This window comes from Drosophila persimilis, unplaced genomic scaffold (genome assembly GCF_003286085.1).
Source record: "Drosophila persimilis strain 14011-0111.01,24,50 unplaced genomic scaffold, DperRS2 tig00000191-arrow-pilon, whole genome shotgun sequence".
Lineage (NCBI taxonomy): Eukaryota > Metazoa > Arthropoda > Insecta > Diptera > Drosophilidae > Drosophila > Drosophila persimilis.
In genome coordinates, this window is record NW_020825298.1 from 11743145 (window position 1) to 11756633 (window position 13489).

Genomic DNA, 13489 nt, shown 5'->3' on the forward strand with positions numbered 1-13489 from the left:
GCATCTCGATGGAACTACGAAATAGAATGAGGAGGCGGAGGCGGAGGCGGACAGTCGGCCGTCCGACTTCTTTGCTGATTAGTGATATATGCATATGCATTCGAGGGCAGGGGATAAGGAGATGGAGCGTCTGAAGGATGCGGGATAGAGAGATGCAGAGTGACATTTCCACTTTTACTTTGGAACAGTTACACTTTTTTTTCGTTCTGTGTAATCAAAACCTCCGAAATCTCCTCCACAAAAGTTTCGCTTTTTCTCAAATCTTCCATCTAAAATCTTCTTGAAATTATAAGTAAATATTTTGCTATGATTATTGTATGTCCTTTAGGTTTTATCTGCAACAGAGTTATGCTAGATTCCACCTCTCAATCGGGTTCGCTTTTGGATTACTTACGCATTTACTTTTACGTGAGAAGCGATAAGGATATCATAGTTAGTCACCGTCGTCTTGCGACACAATACAAGAGAGATTGGTGTTACACAATTGTATTAAGTACGGACTGCGCCAGTGACTGTGGCAAGTCCGATGTTTCTCTCACCGAGAGACACTCACCCAGAGAGACAGTACAAGACGCCATGCAACCTAACTTGGAGCCCGTCCAGATTTTGTCTACGTCGCTAGTCAAAGCGAATGTAGGGGAAAGCGGCGAGCAGGTTCTGGGAGAGGATCGGGCGTCTACAGTGCTCGACATTCTACAGGCCGACTGCAAATGAAGTCAGACGCTACTCGAGCTCGTGGGTCAGCAGGAGGGGCTGAGTGCAGAGCAGCGGCAGCTGCTCATCCAGCTGATGTTCTGCTACTATGAGGACCGTGGGCTACACTTGTCGCTGCAACGCAGCTAGAGAACGAGATCCTGCAGGTCTTCCCCAAGGAGCTGTTGGAGCATTACCGTACCCAGAAGCGTGGGAAGATCTATGTGCGGTTCTCCAACAGAAAATACAAGAGGGTGAGATTTTCCCACCAGGAGCCGAAGCGAAGGCGGGTGGCTGAGAACCGTGACCGCGTCTACGCCACTGAGCCATAGACAATAAACATATTTATTAATTTGGAAATTCGTTACAACAAACATTATTTACGTTAACCGGCGATGAGCAGTTCTATCAGCGAGTATTCGTAGTCGTAAAATCTAGTGAACATCTTTCAGTTTGCATCCTCCCCCTTCATCTCCTCAGTTTCTTCCGCTTTCTTTTCTTCTTCCCGAGTGTCATTGGACGCCTCTCCTCCCTCATTTTCGGGTAGCACCTCCGCCGGGAAAGGCAAGGATCGCAGTCGCTGCACCATATCCTCGAGAGTTTCTGGAGCAATGGTTGGCTGTTCCGCTGTGGATTCCTTGACAGAGGAACGCTTCTTAGCCGCATCGTCCTGGCGAGAGGCGGCGCACAGGTGAGCCTGAGGCGTGCTCCTCGCCGGCTTTTTGGGAATGGCTCCCGTGCACTGCTGCTGAATGGCCTGCTGAGTGGCGGTTGTGGTGACGGTGACGCAGCAGGCGGCACCTCCGGATTCGTCTGTCTCCTGCTCGGCCACGACCCGGGTGCTGGCTATGTTCTTGATGGAGCTGGTGGCCTCCTCTGTTGGCACGGTCTGCTCCACCAGCTCAGCCTCTTGCCGTCTGCTGGCTTCCCGCTCTGCCATGCGATTGATCATGGCCGTGCCCCGCTCCGAGGTGTTGCTCAGGCGTGCAATCAGCTCGTTGCCCTGCGCCTCCATCAAACGTAGACGCTCGGCGCGATTCGCAGACACCCGTTCGATGTCCTCCAGTCGTTGTTCCACGGTCTGCGAGATGGCTGCAGCCGTGGGCGGCTGTTGCTGCTGTTGCTGCTGTCGCTCGTGGAGTGTGTCCAGCTTGTTGGCCAGACCCTCGCTTCGCTCCGAGTTCTTCGAGAGCTGTGCGAGCAGCTGCTGGCTCTCCTGCTCCAGCCGCTGCAGGCGGGCGGCCCGACGGGATGTGTAGGCCTCCTCGTCGACGGTGAGAGGGGAGGAGGCATCCTCCGTTTTGGATGCAGGCGGAGCAGCCTCCTCCTCGGTGTTGCTCTCGAAACTGGCATCGCGACTGGGGGCACGTCTGATGCGATCCAGGGACTTCTTTAGGTAGTGCCCCCGATCCGTGGTACGCCTGATGCGCGACATCAGCTGCCGCGACTCCTCTTCCAGGCGGCCGAGTCGCTCGGATCGCTTTCTCGTGTACTCCTCCTCCCGCGGCGTGAGACTTCCTGTGGCCGGTGCAGAGCTGGCACGCGTCATCCTCTCCAGCCGCTTGTTGTTGATGAACTCGTCGAGGGGCACTGCATGCTGGGCGGGCGAGACCTCGTCCTGGAAGCGGCACAGCTGCACCTCAAGACGTTCGCGGTTGTCGGAGGTCTCCAGCACCTGCTGGATGAGCGATTTGCACTGCTCCTCCAGCTTTTGGATGCGACTGGCCGTCCCCGAGCTGGTCGCGGCAGCGTCCGCCTGGCTGCGCTGTCTGCTGCGAGAGCTGTGCGGAATCTTGGAAATGGCTCCGTGTGAGCCCTGAGCCATGTCCAGGTCCGCGTCCTCCTCTAATGTGTTTCCTATACTCTCCCCTCGCCAGCCACAAGTGGGCGGGGCACTGTTCCAGCGGAGGACAATCTCCTCGCCCTCATCATCTGCAGAACCAGAGGCCAGAGCAGTGGCCGCCTGGCGTCCTGGCGAGGTGCTCTGCATCCGCTTAATCTTGCGCGTATGCTCGAATTGATCCCTCAAGTGCTTCCTGCGGCAATTGCCAGAAGTAGAGGGAGCTATAGCCTCAGGCTCTGCTTCCGCGGCTGCTGAACTTTCTGCTTTCGCGGAGTCCCGTTCCTCATCCGACTGCGGTCCCGAGTCGCTGTATCCGCTCTCCGCCGAGTGATTGGCATCCTCCAGCTTGCGGCGTGCAAACTCCCGCCTCCAGTCGTCGCACTGCTCTTGGGTCTCCTCGTTCTTGGCCCTGGCAGCCGCCCACTTGCGCCGGCAGTACTCCAGCTCGTCCTTGAGCTCGCTGAGGAGGCGACGCTTCTGCTGCAGCTGGTACCGCAGAATCTGCTCCTGGGTGTGCAGCTGCCGATGCTGGCGCTGCATCTTGCCCACCAGATGCCACGTCTTCGTAAGCTCCAAGCTGACGGCGCTCAGGCGCTTCTCCTGCTCGTTCAAGCGGTAGTCCAGATGACTGTTGAGGGTCTTCAAGCGGTTCGTTTCCTTCACCAGGGACTTCTTTTCAAGGATGAGGTCCTAAAAGAAAGAGAGAGAGTTATGGTATAAAGGATAAGGATCTATTTTCACCACAAATCTAATAAACCCCAATACTCATTTTGTGTATCGGGTATAAAAACCGTATCGTACAATGGAGAGATTAGATTGGGAACTATTAAAGTGCTCGGCACAGTCGAGAGACTGGACTTTCGGAAAGGTTCCCCTTAAAAGGATTTCAAACATATTCAACATGTTTTGTGTTTTGTGCCCCAGAAACTGACCGATAAATTCAATTATGTGCACAACGGACTCCTCCCCCAGTTGCATCCTCCCATGCCGCTGCAGGGAGTGGCTACTACATTGATGCTCGGCTCTGCAGGACGTCAGCAATAATGAAGCAGCTCGTCCTCGTCCTCGGGCTCGGCCTTGGTCTGCACTCCACTAAATAAAGCGCTTAAGTGAATAATGCAAAACTTTGCAACAGCCACAGACATAGAGCCTCGGACACGGACTCGCAGTCGAACTACGACTCGTCGAGGGAGTGCAGTGGGGGAGCAACAGACGATGACGATGACGAGGCCGGGCTGCTGCTCCACTTCATCAGCAAAACCGGATACGACAACTAACAAGCCCGATTGTCCGCAGCACTTGAACAGAGAGTGGAGGAGTAGGACTCACCTTCAGTTTGATGTAGGTCTTGCTGACGCTTAGCTCCGCTGGCTTGCTGCCACCAGCTACCGTGGCCGCCTCCGCTTTGCGGCCTTCCCCTGGGGTAACAGGAGCAGCCGTGGCAGTAATGCCCCGGGCACTGACACTACTGGTTGCCGGCAGCTCTTCAAACTGCACGCGCTCGATTTTGTGGTGACTCAAGAGCTCCATCAACACTTTCCAAACTTTCGGCAAGTTGCCAATGATTTCTTGGGCCGAGGCAACTTTTCCCATAATTTCGGGCTCATGGCATTTTAACGAAGCCGCAACAGCTCCTGCAGATCCACTCCTTTGCTTGCCACAGGGTTTCCTTTCCGGCTCGGCACAGTCGGGCAGGTCCTCGTCCACGCCAACAGCCGCAGTGTCAGCCTCAGCTACAGGCACAGGCACAGCCACAGCGTGGGGCGTTGGCGTTGCACTGCGGCTCTTGTCGGACTCCTCGCCAGAGCCCCCGGTAGCCCCTTCCACCAGCTCAAAGAGCAGCTTGGGCAGGGTGGCGCCATCGCTGCAGCTTCCCTCGGCCTGGGTCATTTGATTGAGAAGCTGGCGGTTCTCTTCTAGCATCTGATTCAAGCGATCAATGTCCATGTTGCTCTTCCCATTGAAGCCCATAATGAGCTGGCTAAAGAGCTGCAAGTGAATGTACATACATTAGATTTGATCCTTACTATTTGGGGGTTAATCCTCTTACCATATTGACGGCTCCCACCTGCTCGTTGAGCACTCGCTTCTCGTACTTTAGCTCGCCGCATTCCTCGCGTAGCTTGGACAGCTCCTCGTTGGCTGTTTCCACTTCTTTGAGCAACGTCTGATTGCGTTCCTCGAAGTTCTTGGTTCTGTCAGAGACGAAAAAAATGAGTAAAGAGCTGCTTTTGGGGCTTGAAACTTACTTCTCCTGCTCGGCGATGAGTTCATCCTTTTTGATGGAGATGAGACGCTGCAGATTCTCGTACTCGGCGGCCGCCACCCGCTGTCGCTCTTCGTAGAGCTGCCTCAACTGGCGAATATTTACCAGCTGGCGCTCGTACTCCTGCCGCAGATTGTTGGACATGATCTTCATCTCTCGCTCGCTAAAAGAGTTTTCTATCTGCTCCAGTTTCATCTTGAGCTGTGGTTGGAAGAACCAATAATGTTAAGATAGATGTTAGATGGAAAATTCCGATGTTAAGCCCTCACCTGTGCACACTGCTCCTCTTTGACGCTTAGCATTTGCTTACAGCAGGTGATCACCTCCTTGAGGGTTCCCACCTGACGCTGAACGACCTCTACTTCTCCGCGCAGCGATAGATTCTCGGCATTGGCTTGTTGGAGCGCTAATTGAGCGTTGGCCAGCTCTATGTTGGCATGGCGACTCCGACTCGAGGGATTTTCATCATCCGGATCGATCCCCGGCTGCTCCGCGGGCTGCTCATGTGCCTCCTCCTGCGCCTGCTCTTCTGGCTTCTCCTCCTCGTTATGATCCTTTCTTAGGCGTCGATTCTCTGCCTGTTCCTTGGCCAGGTCTCTCCTTAGGCTGTTGATCTCCTCGCGCAAATCCTGTACAGCAGTTAGGCGAGCCTCCCTTTTGATACGCAGCTCCTCCCGGAATTCCTCCAGGCTTTGCTCTCGCTTCGGGGACTTCTCCTTGCTATCCACATCCATGACAACAGGTTCGTCCACGACTCGAATTGATTCCTTATCTTCCGCCATTTTCAGTGGTGCTTCCTCCACAACTTTCTTTGGCATTGGTGTGGCCTCATTGGGCACGGCCTGTTGCAGAATTAAATTCTCGTGCTCGATGTCATTCCACCAGGGCTCGTCATCCGGTGGCGCGGCAGTTCCTCCTACTCGCTGCTGCTGCTGTTGTTGTTGCTGCTGCACCTGCGATTCATCTGCAGGGGGTGTGGACTCTGCATTTCCCATAATATTCCCGAGAACAAAGGCCTCGAAGAACAGATATGTGGTATGCGATGGTTCTGATCTGTTTACTGATGTTCTTGGCCTGGCAGGCGTTTTATTTACGATTCACTTTAATGCGACTTTTCCTCTGAAGAAGCACCACAAGAGCAGCGATACAAAGAGCTGCCCCGCCCTCACCGATCCACCTCCGTTGGCCTCCACAGCAACGAAACAGATATAGGTACACACCGATACACAGATACAGATACCATATGCTATATCTGTGTGGTGCTTCGATCACACGCGATTCGATCTTTCGATTTCGCAATTTTCTATATACTTTTACTTTTTCATCCAAGAAGAAAACTTTCGAGAGATTCTACTGGAGACGGTTGCGCTTTAAACTCTACTTAAAATTTCAATGTTTCACCAACCGTATCCGTGTATCCGAAATCAAAGTAAATATCTAGTATAGATTTGATAAAAAAAACAAATCTATATGTATTCTCGCGAGGCGTTGGAAAATTTCTCGAAGTCTAATTCCTATCCGTTTCGACGGTCGAACCGAACTTTTCGCTTAGGCTTCTCGGGAAAAACTGAGCGAAACATTGAATAGATTTTTCTATTTTTAACCAAGCAACAAAGAGATCTCTGCATCTTGGTGCTATCTCTCTCGGAAAATGCTCCAACGAATGCTTTGTTTTTAGGGAAAACTATCTTTATGAGAGAGTCGGAGACTGGGATTCTCTCTTCCTCGAATTCCCTAATTATTGTTCTTATGTTATGCGCTCCGTTTAGATGCATTTTAATTAGGAAAATATGTCGCATGAAGGTGTTTAAATTTAGACAGGCGCGTCACTTTGATTATGACTAACCGGAAAATCAAAGAAAAACAGTTGCCACATCGGATGGCAGCAGCATGACAATGAAGATCATAGTCAAGGGCTCTTCACAGATGGATTCGTAGGTGCTACAAGGTCATTGCCCCTAACTATTCCCATTGGGAGTTCAATACAATATTCAGGGGCTATAGGAATGCATCTGATTGGACTCGCTTTTCTGTTGGCTTTTAAATTTAACTGAGCAGAACGTCGAATTAGAATTAAAATTTAAATTATAGTTACATTTAAATTTAATGAATCATGATACATTTTATTCATGCCTCTATACGCTCTTGTGTGGATTGTGTGTGTGTAGATTACATTATCCGATAGGTGTCATCATGTGGGCCTGGGCACGCACGCGCATTTCGTACTGCTGGCGGTTCTGTGTATATGCAGTGTAGGCCTCCGCTTGGGCCGGGTCCTTGGCGTTCGGGTTGTCCAGAAGTTCCTGAATGCCCACAAGAAGTTGCTTAATAGTAATGGACGGGCGCCAATCCTTCTTCTCGTCAAGCAGCGACAAGCAGACAGTGCCCGACGGGTACACATTTGGATGGAAGAGTGGCGGCTCGAACTTGCATTTCGGCGGAGAGGTCGGATAGTCATCCTTGAAAATCATACGAAGTTTGTAGAGGCCACCCTCCCAGAGGGTGGACTTTTTTCCGGGAATGGCGCACTCCCAAATCAGCAGGTTAAGGGTGCCATCGGGATTTTTGGCGGGATGAGCAACAAACCCGTATGGATGGTCCTTTCGCCAGGCCTTGCGCTCCTCGGACAAACGTGCAATCGTTGTGGCAGACATCTTCTACGGTTAATTTGTTTTTTGCAACAGTACGATAATAACTTAATATGTTACAGCAAAATATTTCTTTTGGTTTGGGACTTACTTTCACTTCACTCTCACTTGCTGTGACGAAAACTCAGCAAGAACCGGAATCGCTTTAATTCACTCACTGCAAAATGTTGCAGTGTTGAAATATTTCATTGGGTTTTTGGAATTATCATGCAGCTATTTGATAAAATTGTTTAAACATACGTTTTGCAGGAAAAAACTTTTTCTTTTTAGGTTTTATTTCTAGTTCACAACACACGATTGACTAAAATTTCTCCGGCGGAATATTTTACAACCTGACAGGCCTGGCTATGACAAGAATCATAGAATTATGAGCTTGAAAAATTAACAGAGTAACCCGAATGAACTACACATACAAATACATATGTATAGTTAGCATGCATACATACATATGCATGTACATATTTGAGTCCCATTCCCAACGAATGGTAAGTACTCCCCAAACACTTTCAGCTGACTCTTTTCCCGAAAACAGCACGAGTATTTATCTCTGGAGCCCGATTAAACAATTGATGATGATTCTGAAGAGTGCGTGGAAGTGCTTCTTCCCTTTGCCTGCTAAGCTAACTTTTGCGAAAAACTTGCAAATGAAAATGCATTTTGCAGCTGATTTTTGCTTTGGCTATGCCTGCAGTTTTTGCGCTCACATTTGAAAAGTGGGAAACACGCAGCAATGACTCTGAACGGTACCAAAGGAGGGGGAAGGGGAACAACACCCTAGCTAAGAGTAGAGGTATGGGCAGGCGGAGGAAGCACACATTTGGCAAAGTGTCGCCAGTGCCAGGGTGCCAGGGTGTCAGGGTGCCAGGGTGCCACACTGCCACTGAATGAGAAGCGGAGCTCAGGCTTGAAAATGAAAATCAACAATGCAATTTGCCATGCTGCTCCTCTGTCTCCGCAGCTCTCCTGTCCGCGGTCCGGTGTCGTCTGTGCAGACAAAGCGCCAGAAAGGAGCAAAAAATCCGGCTAAAAACTTGGAAGCGCATGGCAAAAGTTGTGCCCAGCCCAGCCACGGCACCACACCCACACCCACGCGCACACACATAACACAGCTCCAACTTTCACAGAGATTGCACCACGCAAATGTGCAACGAAAGTAGCAACGAAAGGACCCAAAGCAGCCAAGGACACTGCCAGAGCAGAGCGCTGGCAGGAAAAAGTTCCAAGAAAATGTGCATTGTGTTCATTATAATGGAATAATAAACCGAAGCGACTACTGGGCTCAGATTGAACGTCCTCCTCCCCCACCTACTTGTTTTTCTTGTTGTTTCGTGTCTTTCTCAAGTTGCTGCTGCTGTAGTTTTCCTTTGGCGCCGGCCGAGTTAATAACCAAAAAGGAAGTTTCAGCTTCATTATCCTGACAGCCAGCCGCCCCCCATATGAGGCGATGTCATCTGGTGTTTGGTGGTGGGTCGGGGTCTGGTGGCCCCTGCGGTTAATTAGAGCAACTTTCGCCTGAAAGTCAAAGTTAATCCGAGTCTGCAGGACAATGTAGAGCATTGCTGCAGGCATCTGACGATAGGAAAATCCTTTAGGGTAGGGGTATGACCTATACTTTCTCCAACCAGACCATGCTTCTCTGTCAGTCAGTGTCGTCGCTATCTCATTTGCGAGCATTTCTATGCGAAGAAGTCAGCAGGAATCATGCATTAATAATGCAACAAACTTGCGCATATTTTTCGGCTGACAATGGTTGCAAACAGCAGCCAAGGAGCCGGTCGGGTACAAGGGCAACAATGAAGCAACTTCATTAGAGAAAGCAACACGTTGACAACACATCCGGCAGACGAGTCATTTCCGTAGACATGCAAGCAATACATACAAATAAGGAGCAAAACTCACCGGATATCCAAGTAAACGTTGACACAAAGATATTAGCAAGTGCAGAGGAATCATAGTCTTCAAGATAATTGTACTTTTTCATGAACCACACTCGAATTTAGCTTAAATGTACTTTATAAACAAGTCACTTTACGCGGGCACACAATCAGCTGTTTACTGCAAGAAGTTGGCAGCCCCTCTACAAAGAGATGAGTACCAGCGTTCATGGAACTAACAGAAGTTCCACTACGGAGATGAGCGGCACCGTTCACTGAACTAACATGAATTGAACCAATGTTAACAAGTGTCTAAAATCCACATGAATGTTTTATTTGCCAATTTTTATTTAAGAATTGCAAATTCAAAAATAAATGCAAATTTTAAAACGAATTAGTAAGAAAATAATCATAACCATGTATTATATGACTAGCATTACAGTTCCCGAATGAACCAAGCCAGAGTAGTTCGCTAGCTCACAGTTTAGCTCCGACCCAAACAACACGTGCAACGGTCTGCGTTTTGGGTTTTTATTATTTTTGATTAATTTCCTGAAAGAAACAAGGAAAATGCTAGAGGAGATGAAAACGGATCCTGTGCTGACGAATTCCCGGCCAGAATTCAAAGCGATACCCAAACAGCTAAACAAGGTAAGAGGCTGCTGTAATATTCCCCCCGCGCGTCTGACTATTTTGAATCTCCCATGCAGCACTTGGCAAACCTTGGAGCCCCACATGTGGACTCATTCGATGAGATGCTGACAGTGGGCCTGGATTTTGTGGCCAAGCACATGCCGGCCATCCAGATGCAAAGCCCGGCTGGAGAGCGTATCTCGCTGAAGGTGGAAAACATTTGGATAGCGAAGCCACAGGTGCCGCAGGATGTGATTGACGTACGAACACGTGAAATTTACCCCACAGACTCGCGCCAGCTGCACGCTTCCTACTCCGGCATGTGCTCGGTGCGGCTGGCATGGAGTGTGAATGGGCTGCAAAAGACGCCCATCAACATGGATCTGGGCGAGGTGCCAGTGATGCTGCGATCAAAGGCCTGCAACCTTGGCAAGGGCACGCCACAGGAGATGGTGAAGCACGGCGAACACGACACCGAGTGGGGAGGGATCTTTGTAATACGTGGAAACGAGAAGATTGTCCGAATGCTGGTTCTCGTCAGGCGGAATCACCCTATCTGCGTGAAGCGTTCGACTTGGAAGGATCGTGGCCAGAACTTCAGTGATTTGGGCATAATGGTGCAGACGGTGCGGGACGATGAGTGCTCCTTCAGCAACGTTCTCCACTACCTCAACAACGGAACGGCCCGCTTCATGTTCTCCCACATCAAGCGCTTGTCCTACGTCCCAGTTTGTCTCATCCTCAAATGCTTGATGGACTACACGGACGAGGAGATCTACAACAGGCTGGTGCAAGGCTACGAGAAGGATCAGTACTACGTCTCCTCTGTCCAAACCATGCTAAGGGATGTCCACAACGAAGGTGTCTACACCCACGCCCAGTGCAGGTCCTTCATTGGCACCCTCTTCCGGTCTCGCTTCAACGTCGTGCCCGAGTGGCAGCCCGACGAGGACGTCACCGACTTTATTCTGCGAGAACGCATCTTGGTTCACCTGGACACCTACGAAGAGAAGTTCCAGCTCATCGTCTTTATGGTGCAGAAGCTCTTCCAGTGCGCCCAGGGCAAGCACAAGGTGGAAAACGTTGACTCGGCCATGATGCAGGAAGTGCTGCTCCCCGGGCATTTGTACCAGAAGTATCTAGGGGAACGCATCGAGAACTGGGTCGCCATGGTGCGTCGCGTCCTCCAGAAGAAACTCTCCACACCAGACAGCCTCCTCACCAGCAGCATCCTGACGCAGTCTATGCGGCAAGCTGGCGGAGTGGGCAAATCCATTGAATCTTTCTTGGCCACTGGAAACATTGCGAGCAACACGGGCCTCGGCCTCATGCAAAACAGCGGCCTGGTCATCATGGCTGAGAACATCAACCGCATGCGGTACATGTCCCATTTCCGGGCCATCCATCGTGGATCCTACTTTACCACGATGCGTACCACAGAGGCCCGCCAGTTGCTTCCCGACGCCTGGGGCTTCATCTGCCCGGTGCACACGCCCGATGGAACGCCCTGCGGCCTACTCAATCACTTGACGCTGACCTGTGAGATATCCAAGCGTCCAGATCCTAAGCTGGTGCAGGTGAGTAGATGCTCCTCCACTTCTAGAAAACATAAATTCATTGCTCCTCCTTTTTCAGGCCATTCCTCCGAAGCTGATAGAAATGGGCATGCTCCCGCTGTCTTGCCAAAGGAATCCTGATTCCAAGATGTACGTGGTGCTCCTGGATGGCAAGCATCTGGGCCACATATTCCAGAGCGATGCCTGCAAGATAGTCGAGGATCTCCGCTACGAAAAGATAACCGGGGCGGTGCCTCAAATGATGGAGATCGGCTTCATTCCGTTCAAGAAGAATGGCCAGTTTCCCGGCCTTTACCTGTCGACGGGTCCAGCCCGCATGATGCGTCCGGTGTGGAATATCAAGTGGAAACAGGTTGAGTATATCGGCACCCTGGAGCAGCTGTACATGGAGATAGCCATTGATCCGAAGGAGATGTATCCCGACTTCACGACCCACCTGGAGCTGGCGAAGACGCACTTCATGAGCAACCTAGCGAACCTCATTCCGATGCCGGACTACAACCAGTCGCCGCGTAACATGTACCAGTGCCAGATGGGAAAGCAGACGATGGGCACGCCCTGCTTGAACTGGCCGAAGCAAGCGGCCAATAAGCTGTACCGCCTGCAGACCCCCGGGACGCCGCTCTTCCGGCCCGTGCACTACGACAACATCCAGCTGGACGACTTCGCGATGGGCACCAATGCCATTGTGGCGGTCATCTCCTACACGGGCTACGACATGGAGGATGCAATGATCATCAACAAGTCCGCCTACGAGCGGGGCTTTGCCTACGGCAGCATCTACAAATCCAAGTTCGTGCAGCTCCCCAAGAAGAGTAGTTACTTTGCCCGCCATCCGCACATGCCGGAGCTGGCCAAGTACCTGGACACGGACGGACTGCCGCATCCCGGTGCAAAGCTCACCTTTGGCTGTCCCCTGTACTGCTACTTTGACGGAGAGGTGGCCACCTACAAGGTCGAGAAGATGGACGAGAAGGAGGAATGCTTTGTGGATAGCATCCGTCAGTTGGGCAGTTTCGACCTTACACCAAAGAAGACCGTCTGCATAACACTGAGGGTGCCACGTCCGGCCACAATTGGCGACAAGTTTGCGTCGAGGGCTGGGCAGAAGGGTATCTGTTCCCAGAAGTATCCCGCCGAGGATCTGCCCTTCACGGAGTCGGGCATGATACCCGACATCGTGTTCAATCCTCACGGCTTCCCCTCCCGTATGACAATCGCCATGATGATCGAGACGATGGCCGGCAAGAGCGCTGCCGTTCATGGCGGCGTCTACGACGCCACGCCCTTCCGCTTCTCGGAGAAGAATACGGCCATCGACTACTTTGGCAAGATGCTGGAGGCCGGCGGCTACAATTACTACGGCACGGAGCGCCTCTACTCGGGCGTGGACGGACGCGAGATGACGGCGGACATCTTCTTCGGCGTGGTCCACTATCAGCGCCTGCGGCACATGGTCTTCGACAAGTGGCAGGTGCGCTCCACGGGCACCGTCGAGGCCCGCACCCAGCAGCCCATCAAGGGACGCAAGCGAGGAGGTGGTGTCCGTTTCGGAGAGATGGAGCGCGACGCCCTGATATCCCACGGAGCTGCTTTCCTGCTGCAGGACCGCCTATTCCACAACTCGGACAAGACGCACACTCTGGTGTGCCATAGTTGCGGCTCTATTCTGTCTCCGCTGCAGCAGATCATCAAGCGGAACGAGCGAGGCGGTCTCTCCTCCAAGCCGCAAACGTGTCGCCTGTGCGGGGACAGCAGCTCAGTTTCCATGATCGAAATTCCCTTTTCCTTCAAGTTCCTGGTTACCGAGCTGAGTTCGGTGAACATCAATGCGAGATTCAAGCTGAACAAAATATGATGCGATTGCCCATTATATTGTTAAAGCTAGAGTTTAGATCATATGTATCCGTTTTTACACTATCCCCCCATTAAAGTTGATACAAAAAATTCATGTA

General features: G+C 51.5%; 2 protein-coding genes and 1 pseudogene across 2 annotated transcripts; 1 reads left to right on the forward strand and 2 right to left on the reverse strand.

Annotated features, from left to right (window-relative positions):
* Positions 1-986: 986 nt before the first annotated feature.
* Positions 987-6326, reverse strand: LOC6589502 (protein lava lamp). The gene is made up of 5 exons (XM_002014556.2): positions 5072-6326; positions 4786-5003; positions 4587-4731; positions 3866-4525; positions 987-3226 (listed from the first exon to the last, which is right to left on the reverse strand). The coding sequence occupies exons 1-5, from the start codon at positions 5795-5797 to the stop codon at positions 1142-1144; spliced, it is 3834 nt and encodes a 1277-aa protein (XP_002014592.1). The 5' UTR covers positions 5798-6326; the 3' UTR covers positions 987-1141.
* A 597-nt stretch (positions 6327-6923) lies between these two features.
* LOC6589501 lies at positions 6924-7604 on the reverse strand (annotated as a pseudogene).
* Positions 7605-9859: 2255 nt separating this feature from the next.
* On the forward strand, positions 9860-13468 carry LOC6589500 (DNA-directed RNA polymerase I subunit RPA2). Its single transcript, XM_002014554.2, has 3 exons — positions 9860-9975; positions 10035-11534; positions 11593-13468. The coding sequence occupies exons 1-3, from the start codon at positions 9895-9897 to the stop codon at positions 13390-13392; spliced, it is 3381 nt and encodes a 1126-aa protein (XP_002014590.2). The 5' UTR covers positions 9860-9894; the 3' UTR covers positions 13393-13468.
* Positions 13469-13489: the final 21 nt, after the last annotated feature.